Raw genomic sequence first — 14,115 nt, forward strand, 5'->3', positions numbered from 1 at the left:
AGATGTACTTCCTCCGTTCTGAATTACTTGTCGCAAGTATGAATGTATCTAGATATATTTTAGTCCTAAATACATCCATTTTTATGACGAGTAATTTAGAACAGAGGGAGTAGGAGAGATCCGACCGCAGGGGAGGTGGCCTATCCGGGTGCACGATTCGCTCGACCGACGCCTAGAGTTGTGGCATCGGTGCAGATCCACGCAACGCCGAACGACCGACGCGACGGACCCGTGCCGTGGCAGGTCGATCCAACTAACGCGCGCCGACCCGAGCGGAACCTCCCGCGCCCGGCGCGCGCGCACGGGCACGGCGCCCAAATTTCCGAACGCGAGCGCGCGCAACCCGGGACCGCTAGGCTCCAGGCCTTCCCCGCTCACGCCGCCCGCCCGCTCCAAGTTTTCCCCTCCAACCCTTTTCGCCTCCACCCCCAGACCCACAACCAGAGAGAGAGAGAGAGAGAGAGAGTCCCACCCCACTCTCCTCGCGCGCCGGACCCCCCGCTCCGGAGGGCGATCTCGGGAGGAACGGCGGGCGTCCCGCGGCGAGGTTTGCGCCCCCAAACCCTACCCCTCCTCTCCGTCTCGCCACCGCATCTGTAGGTTTTGGCCCGGTAGCTACTGCGCGGGAGGCTGGGGGCCGAGGCCACCGCCCCGCCATGTTTCCTGTCAGATTCGGCTTCCCCCCTTTCGGCGCAGAGCTGGAATCCCTGTTGATTCATCCTCACGATAGACTCGCCATTTCCAAGTTTTTGTAGCGACTCTACTTTGTACTAAGAAGACGACGGAATGGAACCCTATTTCACCGCTAAATCGTTGTCAACTCTGCGGAATTACCCCGCAATAACGCGCATTACGTCCTGTGTATTTGTTTGGGGGGCGAGAGCGGGAGGATTCCGTCTCAGAAACCCTCGATCTCATCCAATTTTGCATCCATTGGCACTTAGTCGGCTTGATTTACGCTGAATATTCAGTTAGCTCCTAGCCTCCTAGCACATGACATTGCTTTGCTTCCTGTAGTCCTGTACAAGCCGTGCACAACCATTTTCACGATTCGCAAACCTTAGCCCTTTGTTTTGGCTCTAAAGTCTAAACCATGCTTATGTGCATTTACTCCCTTCTTTCTCAACACAGTACGAGGCCCTGTTTGGTTCATAAGTCCTAGGACTTTTTCTAGTCCCAACTAAAAAGTCTCTAGTCCCTAAAAAGTCCCTCCCTGTTTGTTTCCAGAGACTAAAAAGTCCCTAGTCCCTTCCTAGAGGTTATTAAATGACCATGTTGCCCATAGTATATAGAAAAATAACAATCAAACAACACCATGGGGTGGCGGGCCATTGAATGCATGGAGGGGCATTGTTGGAAAAGTCCCAAAAAGTCCCAAAAAAGACTCTCCTTGAGAGTCTTCTTCATTTAGTCCCAAATGCCTAGTTTAGTCCCTAAAAAGTCCCTCCCGTTTGGTAAAAAAGTCTCTAAGAGAGACTTTTTCTAGTCCCTACACAAAAAAGTCCCTGGAAACAAACACCGGCTGAATGCATGCTCACATTGTATTTTGTTTCTGAATTGATAAATGCAGTTGTATTGTACGGTTGTCCGCGACGACTGTTAATTGTGGCAAGTTGGTGAGTATCTGGAAGCTGCAATGACTGAAAACACCCAGGGCAGTGGCCGGCGGGCCTTTGGAGACCTGACGAATGTCCTTGGCAAGCGGCCAGCCTCATGCGATCTGGAGAAGAATGCAGGTGGAGTCAAGATGAGTCGGGTTGAAAAGGTGGTTGACCCTAGGAAAGAGTCTGATGAAAAGGCAAAGGCCAATGTTGGGGCATCAGGAAACCTTATTGAAGTTTTGGTTGATGGTATTGGCAAAGAGGATTTTGCAAGGACTTCAATTTTCCGTGGAGCCAAGGTTCAGCACATGGCCGCTCAGGCAGCTGGGCTACTATCCAAGGATGATGATGATGTGAGGAATCGTTGTGTATCATTGGATTCTTCTGGCCTCAACGACAAGGCGGAGTCTTCCTTGGAATCAGAGGGTGGCTGTGAAGGGGAAGATGACGAAGACACTGATAGTGAGTTGCTGCCATATGCCAGTGAGGCTAGTAAGATTGTAATTAATGATAAGACTAATGAGGGTGAGTGTCTGACTCAAGAGGAGATGGTTGTATCACCAGGAAATCAGAATCCGCAGTCTTCATTTGACGCTACAGCTCGTGATGACATGGCATGTACAAATGTCCAGCATCCTCCAATGGGGGTTGGTGGCTTGGAAAAATCATGTGCTACAAAGTCTTGCACTTGCTCTTTCTGTCTTAAGGGTATGTTTACATTAATGTCTTGCTTCCGCATGTATTGTACATGTCATTATGATGCCATGTGAACATACACCTTATCTCTTCATTCCTGTTCGAACAGCTGCTTTTATGTGGACTGATCTCCATTATCAGGATGCAAGAAGCCGGCTTGGTGGTAATTCTTGGCATATTCAATTCTTTCTCTCTCTCTAAGTAGTATGTGTAGTGTGGTTTCTTTCTTTGTTCACGATTGATCATTTTACTAATATTGATTCCATCTCTGTCTAACCTTTCGTTAGCATTGAAGAAGAGCATAAAGTTTGCTAGATCGCTAGAGGCAAAGAGGCAAGGAAATGAATTCAATGCAGACAGATACTCGAAAAGAGCTGCAGAGATGGGATTCGAACTATCTCAACAACAGAGATCACTCTTTCTTCATACTGAAAATGCCCTTGTTCGTGAATCTGCCCAGCTCGTAAGTTGTTTTATACCTACAATATTCCAACTCAGTCAAAATTATGTTGACGGTGTCTTGGTATCAATTTGTATGGTGTCACTGTGGTTAGTAGCGAAAAGTTGTGATTGCCACAGTTTACTTTCTGTGTAAATGTCTGTTTGCTTGCACTGGTAAATTTTGAGGGACCATTTGTTTGTTAGTTCGCGGAAGATCAGTTATGAATTTAGCCCTGCTGTGGTACTCAGTAGTTTGACCTTCAATTTATCATTACATTTTTTGGGCCAACACAAAAGGCAAATACTTCTGTCCTCACAAAATATTTCATGACCAGCTCAAAACCATAGTTATTCTAAAGATACTCGTGTACTTGATATTTTTTAGTGCCTATCTAGGCATGTTAAGTAGGCAGTTGGTGTCATTTTTTGCCACATATTGGATGATGTATGTTACCACCTATCTTTTCATCTGTATTTGCTAAAACATACTCCCTCCGTTCCAAAATAGATGACCCAACTTTGTACTAAAAGTTAGTACAAAGTTGGGTCATCTATTTTGGAACGGAGGGAGTAATTGCTAGGATTCTTCCAAGTTGATAACCTGTTGTGGCATACTAGTTGTAGAAACAACAGAGAAGTACATGGTGTCTCACACAATGTAGTCGCAACAATGGTGTGTACGACGGTCTTATAGCGAAGATTGTCGTACACCGACAAAATTGACAGTTCGACGTTTTTTGTATAGGTTCCGTCGCCTTGTCAGATTGTGACCTAGCTCTATGTCAGAGAAGGCGTTGAGGGAGGCTGACCGTCGAGTTACTCCTCACACCATTGGTGCCCTTGAGTTTATTCAACTGAGAATGAAACGGAGTACATGTGGCCGGGGGGGGGGGGGGGGGGGGGGGGGGGGGGGGGGGGGGGGGGGGTGTTATATATGTTAGTGCTCCTTGGGAAATGACCAAGCTATCCATGGAGGTAGTAGGTGGGAAGGGTAGATAATCTTTGTTCCACTATTCCATGAAGGCTAAGGTGGACGGCCTGTAGTCCATGGCGAGCCATCCTTCTCATAGCCTCCACCAGGGCGGGCTTTGCCTATTTGGGCCAATTATTGACTTGGGTTCTTTTGGCTTCTTGTTTTCCCTTTCACTTTATCTTTCTACTTGCTATTCTTTGACTCCTTGACCATGATGATTTTGCCGGGTGGGACCCCTGGGTAGAATTAGCTATTCCTACCACACTACTTTATGCTTCTTATCATGGCTTTTCTTAACTATTTTGACCCATAATCTTAGGAGTCAAAGCAGCTGGTGATCACATCTTTCATATGTTGTTTACTTGACATCTGTTCTGAGCTGTATGTGAAAAATCATTGAATCTTTTGAATAAGTAGTTTTTGAAAATGGAATTGTACAAGCAAACAGCCATTTGCACGAATTGTGTTCTCAGACATGGTGTTTGAATTTTCGCTTGCTCTAGTACTGGATTCTTTTTTTATGGGCTCCAGTAGGACTCTGCTAGGGCATTAAGTATGGGCAAATTTTTACAAGGTTAGATTACAGTGAAAAGGCAAACTGATAAAAAAACAAGAAAGGAAAATCCAATGCTGAAGCATGGGCTGCACATAAATAAACTAGGGATCAAATCTCTCGTGCCTCCTTTAGGGGGCTTAAATTCTCTAATCATTGTTGCTATCCCTGCTGTGTCAGAGCTTTTTTGCTGAAAAGTTCTTCTGCGTCCCTCTTTCCATGTGTGCCAGACAACATATCCGTCAATCACAGGCTGTGTCTTCTGCTCCTTATTCACCTGTCCTTGAGTTATTTTGTTCCACCAGCCCTATTGATCTTGCTTGCATTGCACAATGTCATCTGAGGCCTTTCTGAAGCAAAGTGCTGCCACACATCTCTTAGAGATGGGGCATTGCAGTGCAAGATGAGCAGGATATTGCAGGACTTGATCATATAAGCAAACAACATGGGCCGATGTTGCCAAGATGTGTGCGAAGTTTGTTCAATGTTCAATTCCTGTTCTGGAGCAGCAGCCATAGAATTTTTTTGACCTGGTTTTCCGTCTTGATCTTCCAAATCTTTGCCATGTGCTTCTGAGTAAGAAGAATAGAGCCCGAGCACTGCACTGTGTGCAGATTTGGCAGAATAGAACATACTTGGCTCGCATATCACTTCCAATGAACTGAGTCCCTAGAGGAATTCAGTCCCCTGTAGCTTGGTCCAAAGGTTCCTGAGCTTGTCGAGCTGAGCTTCAGAGGAGATCCTGTTCAAACCTATCATCATCTATTGTTTCAAAGTACTAGATTCTGAGGAGACATTTCTGTTAGACTTCAAGTTGTGGTCGTGCTAGGTCTGTTTACATCATTAAATTTTGTAGCATAGCTCGATAATGTGAGTTAGCGCCCCTTGTGCCTTGCTAATATGTAGAAAAGGCCTTCAAAGTTAGTTGAATGTATTCAGATTCAACCATCATCAGGCTGCGATGATCATTGTTCCTTTTGTCATTGAAAATCTCATGGGCCATTTGGTCTAGCTTTAGGGCTAGCATACAAAAATATGAGCTAAAATATGCCGTTGCAAGCCTTGCTGAACTTTTTCCAGCCTATTTCACGGAAATTCAGTTTAAATTTGTGGTAATTATGTAGCATTCACTACCTTGCCTGAAAGAAATTTTCTTCCCTGCTGAGAATTTGATGTATTCCTAGTTTTGATTGTGTGGCGACTTGTTATGTTATGACAGTGTACTTCTGTGATCAACTTTGTTCTTTTTGTTTGAAGACCAGTTCACTACTATTTCAACTATATATCTGCATATTCCCTTTGCGTTGGAGTATTTCATTGCTTGATTGCATTGTTAGTATATGATCATGCGCTAATATTCTAATCCCTTTTTGTGCAGCATTCAGCTGTTGTCAAGTTAAAGGACTTGAGAGATAACTGCAAGAAAGATCTGAAGATCTGATCATCAATTCTTCCCCGGGAAGACGAGTCCTGCATGCACGGTTGTGCTCTGGTAAACTTGTTGCCCTGGGATGTAGTAGGATAAGCTGGATCTTTTTGAATCAAGATGTGTATGGTGTTTGGTTGTCAACTAGCAAGTTAGGGGGTTATCAAGTAGGAAATTCGGCCGTAGTGATTACTCCTAACTTAAAGCATAGGCCAGCATCTTAGCCTCCGAAGATCAGCAGAGGAAATGCTTTTGTAAAAATCTTAGAGGGAGTTGTGAACTGTAGGTTTGTGACGGGAGTCCTTTCAGTTGCACGTGGATGTGAGATAGCACCATCTTGTTTCCTGCTCTCCAAGGAGCCAAACGGGAAGTGCAAATAATTGTCATTTGACTCGTTTTTCCATGCTTGCTGCCGATGTTTCCACCATTTCGTGCTGCATCCTGTGAGATCTGTATATTTTTTGTTGTTGCTGCTGTCGATGAATTGATTGCCTGATGCTTGTTCGCTCACATAATTTGTTAATTTTTGCTATCCCTGTGATGAATTGGTCGAAATATTGAGATGTGTAATCCTTTATTATTGGCTTTGAGCCTGCAAGTGCCTTGTTGCTGCCATCCTGTTTCTGACGTGGGAATTTGATAAAGAAGCAGTTTTGGTTTTAGTCCGGTTTTTCATTAATTAACCGGGCAATTCTCTTTTTCTTAATCAATGAAAATGGCAAGTTTTTTGCCTTGTTTCAAAAATAAATAAATAAACAAGCAGTTCAGCTTTCCGGGGCATTTGTTTATATTGTTTCTGCTGGCCGAAGGAGAAATTAGGGCAACTCCAACAGGCGTTCCCAAATGGTCCGATCGTGTTCATTTGAAGGTAAACATCACAAAACGCGGCCTAAAGCATGGGAGTAAACGGACAAATGTATGTTTTTGATCCGCTTTTGACCCATTCTTGACCCAAATTTTGTCCATGTTTGCGTTGAAATGGACAACTTTCGGATGGGCAGGATGCGCGCCCTAGTCCTTCTCTGGCCCGTCTGTCAGGGACACACACGCCCACCCTCCATTTCACCAAATCCCTCCCGCGCCCACCTCCCCATGGCTGGCGACTTGGCCGCGGCCGCGAGCCCCGCGGCAAAGAATAAGGTTCCCAAGTAGCTGCGGTCGGAGCTCATGCCGGCGGAGCTCGCCAAGCTCGACGCCGAATTGACAGGAGGAACCGGCGGACAAGGGTGGCGGAGAAGAAAGCCGCTCCCGCCTACGCCGTCAAGGCGGCCGCGTTGCGTGATACGCAACATAATGCCGAAGTCGACGACAAGGAGTCCATCGTCGCCAAGGCGCATGTTAGGGTTGTGTCGACCCCGCCTGCCATTTTCTCGATCGCTGGCCATGGCCTGCACAAGTTTGTCGCCGTTCGTCCTCCGTAGTACCGGTCCCCGAGTTGGCCGTCACACCGGAGACGCCCAGGTATCGTGCGCAGCCACTGCATGCCATGGCCAGACCAAGTTCTCCATGTTGCCGGACGGCAGCGTGGTCGCGCCGGCCACCGCCGCCATCCTGACCACGGGCGTCATCGACCTCAACGTGACACCGGAGTACAGTGGCGCTGGCCAGCCGTCCGACGGGACACAAAGGAAGCAGCCTCGGTCGATTCCTACGACCAACCTTGCTGGCGCCCGCAAGCTGTTTGATGATATACCACTGCCGGCGCCAACGGTAGACGACCCTGAGTACGCCGCTTTCATGGAGAACGTCATCTTCGAGGGCCGTGGTGAGCCTTCAACGTCGACAGTCAAGGCCATGCTTTCGATCCCGCGAGACCCAAAGCCAGGACGACTGCGGCCAGTATGGTGACGACTTATTCGGTGGCCATGATGAAGATGCGATGGACGATGATGGCAATTCATGGCATGAAGATGACGACTTGTATTGTGAAGATGAGGAAGAAGAGATCGACATTGCGGAGGAGCCATTGGTGTTTATCGATGAGCTCACCCAAAGGGTCGAGGCACAAAGGAGGAGGCAAAGCATTTGCACAGGATCATACACCCGAGAAGAGGACAGTTTTATTTGCGAGATTTGGATGGAGATAGGCCAAGATCCCATGAAAGGTGCCAAGCAAAAAGGATCCGTCTTTTGGACGAGGTTTCACAAAACCTGTCATGAGCGAAGGAAGTTTGCCCCCTACCAATTTGCGAGCACCCGTGGCATCAACTCAATCCAAAAGAGATGGGGGGTGTGGGGTTCATCCAACAAGAGTGCAACAAGTATTGTGCCGTGCTTGAGAGTGTCCTAGGCGTTGGTGACTTGGTATGAACCTCTCCTATTTTTCATTGCATGCCATCTTTATGTTTCATGCATCTTGTGTCCTTCCATGTTACAATTGCGGCATCATCTTTGATTGTGTAGGCATTCCAATCTTTGAAAGCCTTCAAGGTCTGACACAAGAACAAGCTCTTTACTCTTACGCATTGTTGGTCGCTCGTCAAAGATTGTCCCAAGTTCAAAGACCAATATGCCGCTCGTAAGAAGAAAGGAGGGAAGGCGAACGTGGCTAAGGAGGGAGACTTGCTCAAGAGGCCGTGGGGCAAGACCAACTCCAAGGCCGACGAGAAGCGTGATGCGTCGTCCATGGCCTTGCAAGCAACTTTGGAAGGCAGGATGAGTCAAAAGGAAGTGGGGGAGGAGAGGAGGAGCAATGGGAAGGACGAGCAAATGAACATATACCTAGAGCTCCAAACGAAGAAGCTTGACATGGAGGAGGCTGTGAAGAGGATGAAGCTTGACATTGAGGAGGCCGCTCAATTGAAGAATCTCGTGATCGAGGCCACCAACGCCGACACCAAAGCAAAAGAGGTGTCGCTCGCGATCATTAGCATTGGCAAGACCAACGTGTCACCGGAGAGGAAAGCTTGGTTCGCGAACCGGCAGAAGGAGATGTTCGCCTAAGACGACCTAAACTAGGTGAGTGGCCTCTGCGTGGACTATGGCCGTGCATTTTGAAGGTTGCCTAGTGTGCCGGCGTTGGCTTTGTTGCGGACGCCAAAAACTTGTTCATTTTGAAGGCTGACTAGTGTGCCGGTCGCTGGCTTTGTTTTCGGCTTTAAAAAACTTGTTCACTTTGAAGGATGACTAGTGTGCCGGCCGCTGGCTTTGTTGCCGGCGTGAAACTAGGTGGTGACCATTCTGTAGGCCGCTGGCTTTGTTGCCGGCCGGCATGAACCTCGGCCACTGGCATTTTGTTGCTTTGAAAAAAATTGCATGCGGGAGAAATATGGCCGCACATTGGGCGCACGACCGGTGCATCCACAAATCCGGGCGGACACCACCCCATTGCTATCCCCAAATGGATGAAATCCGGACAAAATGTCTGTCCGTTTGGGGTCGTGTGTTGGTGTTGGGTGATGACCCACAAGTGTAGGGGATCTATATAGCCTTTTCGATAAGAGTGTCGAACCCAACGAGGAGCAGAAGGAAATGATAAGCAATTTTCAGTAAGATATTTTCTGCAAGCACTGCAATTATCGGTAACAGATAGTTTTGTGATAAGGTAATTGGTAACGAGTAGCAAGTAATAAAAGTAAATAAGGTGCAGCTAGATGGCCCAATCCTTTTTGTAGCAAAGGACAAGCCTGAACAAACTCTTATATGAAGGAAAGCGCTCCCGAGGACACATGGGAATTATCGTCAAGCTAGTTTTCATCATGTTCATATGATTCACATTCGGTACTTTGATAATTTGATATGTGGGTGGACCGATGCTTGGGTACTGTCCTTACTTGGACAAGCATCCCACTTATGATTAACCCCCATTGCAAGCATCCGCAACTACAAGTATTAAGGTAAACCTAACCATAGCATGAAACATATGGACAGGGCCGTCTTCAGAAATTCGGGGCCCCGGGCGAAAACCAAAATGTGGCCTAAAATTTCGAATAATTCACATAACATAAGTAGTATTAGTATGCGCACATCATACTCTCAATTTATTATATAATTTTGAGTCTGTTTTATTTGTACCTTATTTAGGCATATATCAAATAGTAATGTTAAAAAGGTAAAGGGATTGCAAAGCAATGAACAAACCTCATGTTCTACCAAATAGGAGCATCTGTCTAATATTTCTTGAAATAAAATCTTCACATGTATCTTACGCTCTTCAGAACCATATTCATGCTTCCTAATTCTAGTAGACATGGTGAAGATTCAGAAACAAAACCTAACAAATTATAAGTGACCATTGATCAAACATAATCTAACTAGTTTCTAATAGTGTCGATTGCTAGATGACTAGATCATTCAAATACAAAGAAAATGAATTGAAAAAAGAACCTTGCTTTTGGAGATTAGAACATAGTCAGTAGTTTGGCCTGATGTGTTCCTCAATCCTGATTGAAGCAACGAACGGATCCGCAGTCCATACTGTTGCATCTTCACATAGTAAGACGATCAGCAATGGATTGGATCGGAGGTGACTGCACTGCCGCCGGCACGACTTCTAGGGCCGCGCGTAGGGCGAGGGTTTGGTGCTTCGTCGATCCTGGATCGCCGGTCGCGAGACCGAGACGGCAGTTCGCTCTAGCGATCTGTATCCAGTGTTTCGATGGGCCTCTAACCTTCTTTTTTTCTGTAAGTATATGTTATTTGGGCCTCTATAAGTAGCAGCCTGGATGCCCCGTCTGCAGCAAAGACACCACGGAAATCTAGTCAACACAGATATGTCAGTTTTTAGTTTTTCTAGCGATCTTTCAGCGGAAGGAGGCATCAAGCGGATTTTCTCTCGATGGAGGCCCCACGATTTTGGGGGCCCTGTGCGGTCGCTCACCTCGCTCCCCCTCATCGACGGGCCTGCATATGGATCCAAATCAGCCCCTTACGAAGCAACGCATAAACTAGGGTTTAAACTTCTGTCACTCTAGCAACCCATCATCTACTTATTACTTCTCAATGCCTCCCTCTAGGCCGAAACAATGGTGAAGTGTCATCTAGTCGATGTTCACATGACACCACTAGAGGGATGACAACATACATCTCATCAAAATATCGAACGAATACCAAATTCACATGACTACTAATAGCAAGACTTCTCCCATGTCCTCAGGAACAAACGTAACTACTCACAAAGCATATTCATGTTCATAATCATAGGGGTATTAATATGTATAATGGATTTGAACATATGATCTTCCACCAAGTAAACCAACTAGCATCAACTACAAGGAGTAATCAACACTACTAGCAACCCATAGGTACCAATCTGAGGTTTGGATACAAAGATTGGATACAAGAGATGAACTAGGGTTTGAGATGAGATGGTGCTGGCGAAGATGTTGATAGAGATTGACCCCCTTCCGATGAGAGGATCGTTGGTGATGATGATTTCCCCCTCTCGGAGGGAAGTTTCCCTGGCATAACAGCTCTACCGGAGCCCTAGATTGGTTCCGCCTCGTGGCGGCGGAGTTTCGTCCCGTGAGCTGGCTTATGATTTTTTCTCGGACGAAAGACCTCATATAGCAGAATATGGGCATCGGAGGGCCACCAGGGGGCCCACGAGGCAGGGGGCACGCCCAGGGGGGTAGGGCGCGCCCCCACCCTCGTGGCTGGTGGGTGGCCCCCTCTGGTACTTCTTGCGCTTAGTATTTTTTATATATTCTGGAAATAACTTCCATAAAGTTTCAGGACTTTTGGAGCTGTGCAGAATAGGTCTCTAATATTTGCTCATTTTCCAGCCCAGAATCCTAGCTGCCGGCATTCTCCCTCTTCATGTAAACCTTGTAAAATAAGAGAGAATAGGCATAAGTATTGTGACATAATGTGTAATAACAGCCCATAATGCAATAAATATCGATATAAAAGCATGATGCAAAATGGATGTATCATTGGGGAACGCAGTATTTCAAAAAATTTCCTACGATCACGCAAGATCTATCTAGGAGATGCATAGCAACGAGAGGGGAGAGTGTGTCTATGTACCCTCGTTGACCGAAAGCGAAAGTGTTTAGTAACGCGGTTGATGTAGTCGAACGTCTTCGCGATCCAACTGATCAAGTACCGAACGCATGGCACCTCCGTGATATGCACACATTCAGCTCGGTGATGTCCCTCGTACTCTTGATCCAGCTGAGGCCGAGGGTGAGTTCCGTCAGCATGACAGCGTGGTGACGGTGATGATGAAGTTACCAACGCAGGGCTTCGCCTAAGCACTACAACAATATGATTGAGGTGGAAAACCGTGGAGGGGGCACCGCACACGGCTAAGAGATTGTCTGTTGTGCCTTTGGGTGCCCCCTCCCCACGTATATAAAGGAGGGGGAAGAGGAGGCCGACCAAGGAGGAGGCGCGCCATGGGGGGGGGTCCTACTAGGACTCCAAACCTAGTAGGATTCGCCCCCCCTTTCCTATTCCAAGTGGGAGAAGGGGGGGGGAGGAGGAGGAGGAGAGAAGGAAGGAGGAGGGCGCCACCCCCTCCCCTTGTCCAATTCGGATTGGGGCAAGGGGCGCGCGCGCCACCTCCTCGCCAGCACTCTCTCTTCTCTACTAAGGCCCATGAGGCCCAATAGCTTCCCGCGCGGGGGGGGGGGGGGGGGGGGGGGTTCTGGTAACCCCCGGTACTCCGAAACCTATCTGAAACGACCCGAACCATTCCGGTGTTCGAATGTAACCTTCCAATATATTAATATTTATGTCTCGACCATTTCGAGACTCCTCGTCACGTCCGTGATCTCATCTGGGACTCCGAACAACCTTCGGTCATCAAATCACATAAACTCATAATACAAATCGTCATCGAACGTTAAGTGTGCGGACCCTGCGGGTTCGAGAACTATGTAGACATGACCGAGACACATCTTCGGTCAATAACCAATAGTGGAACCTGGATGCTCATATTGGCTCCTACATATTCTACGAAGATCTTTATTGGTCAAACCGCATAACAACATACGTTATTCCCTTTGTCATTGGTATGTTACTTGCCCGAGATTCGATCGTCGGTATCATCATACCTAGTTCAATATCGTTACCGGCAAGTCTCTTTACTCGTTCCGTAATGCATCATCCCGCAACTAACTCATTAGTCACATTGCTTGCAAGGCTTATAGTGATGTGCATTACCGAGAGGGCCCAGAGATACCTCTCCGATACACGAAGTGACAAATCCTAATCTTGATCTATGCCAACTCAACAAACACCATTGGAGACACCTGTAGAGAATCTTTATAATCACCCAGTTACGTTGTGACGTTTGATAGCACACAAGGTATTCCTCCAGTATCCGGGAGTTGCATAATCTCATAGTCATAGGAACATGTATAAGTCATGAAGAAAGCAATAGCAGAAAAACTAAACGATCATTATGCTAAGCTAACGAATGGGTCTTGTCCATCACATCATTCTCTAATGATGTGATCCCGTTCATCAAATGACAACACATGCCTATGGCTAGGAAACTTAACCATCTTTGATTAACGATCTAGTCTAGTAGAGGCATACTAGGGACACTCTGTTTGTCTATGTATTCACACATGTACTAAGTTTCCGGTTAATACAATTCTAGCATGAATAATAAACATTTATCATGATATAAGGAAATATAAATAACAACTTTATTATTGCCTCTAGGGCATATTTCCTTCAGTTGGAGTTGCCCTTAAGCGGGAGCAAAATCATGAAGGGTGATGCCAAAGGGAGTGATATATTGTCTGAAAAAACCCACAACCTAGCCTCCCCCCACCGTATCATCCCCTGGGGCTGCGGGTGACTCAGGTAGCGGTGTCGCATCCCCCTCTTGCCTCCACCCTCCTCCCTCCCTTGTCGTTGTTGCCAGTTGGAGTTGGTAGGGCAAAGCCCCTCGTGGTGGTTGGCGATGAGGATCTTTTCCCCTCAGCTCATGGGTGGTAGAAACGTGGCGACCTGACTGGGCAGAGGCGTCGTGTTACAAGTCGTTCGTGGCGGCAGTGTGCTCGTGGGATCGCGATGCGACAACCTTGCAGGTTGTTGTTGAAGGAAATATGCCCTAGAGGCAATAATAAAGTTGTTATTTATATTTACTTATATCATGATAAATGTTTATTATTCATGCTAGAATTGTATTAAACGAAACTTAGTACATGAGTGAATACATAGACAAACAGAGTGTCCCTAGTATGCCTCTACTAGACTAGCTCGTTAATCAAAGATGGTTAAGTTTCCTAACCAGAGACATGTGTTGTCATTTGATGAACGGGATCACATCATTAGAGAATGATGTGATGGACAAGACCCATCTGTTAGCTTAGCATAATGATCGTTTAGTTTTATTGCTATTGCTTTCTTCATGACTTATACATGTTCCTCTGACTATGAGATTATGCAACTCCCGAATACCGGAGGAACACCTTGTGTGCTATCAAACGTCACAACGTAACTGGGTGATTATAAAGAAGCTCTACAG

At 46.6% G+C, this 14,115-nt stretch overlaps 1 protein-coding gene across 2 annotated transcripts; it reads left to right on the forward strand.

Moving 5' to 3' along the window:
• Nucleotides 1-364: 364 nt before the first annotated feature.
• LOC125514564 lies at nt 365-6,117 on the forward strand. Of its 2 annotated transcripts, XM_048679902.1 has the most exons (6): nt 365-547; nt 1,571-2,063; nt 2,166-2,309; nt 2,407-2,460; nt 2,585-2,760; nt 5,643-6,117. In XM_048679902.1, exons 2-6 carry the CDS (start codon nt 1,637-1,639, stop codon nt 5,703-5,705), a joined length of 864 nt encoding a protein of 287 aa, XP_048535859.1. In that variant the 5' UTR covers nt 365-547; nt 1,571-1,636; the 3' UTR covers nt 5,706-6,117. The 2 variants fall into 2 exon arrangements, with proteins under 2 accessions (XP_048535859.1, XP_048535858.1); XM_048679901.1 differs by having other exon boundaries at nt 367-547; nt 1,571-2,309.
• The last annotated feature ends 7,998 nt before the right edge of the window (nt 6,118-14,115 follow it).

This window comes from Triticum urartu, chromosome 6 (genome assembly GCF_003073215.2).
Source record: "Triticum urartu cultivar G1812 chromosome 6, Tu2.1, whole genome shotgun sequence".
Lineage (NCBI taxonomy): Eukaryota > Viridiplantae > Streptophyta > Magnoliopsida > Poales > Poaceae > Triticum > Triticum urartu.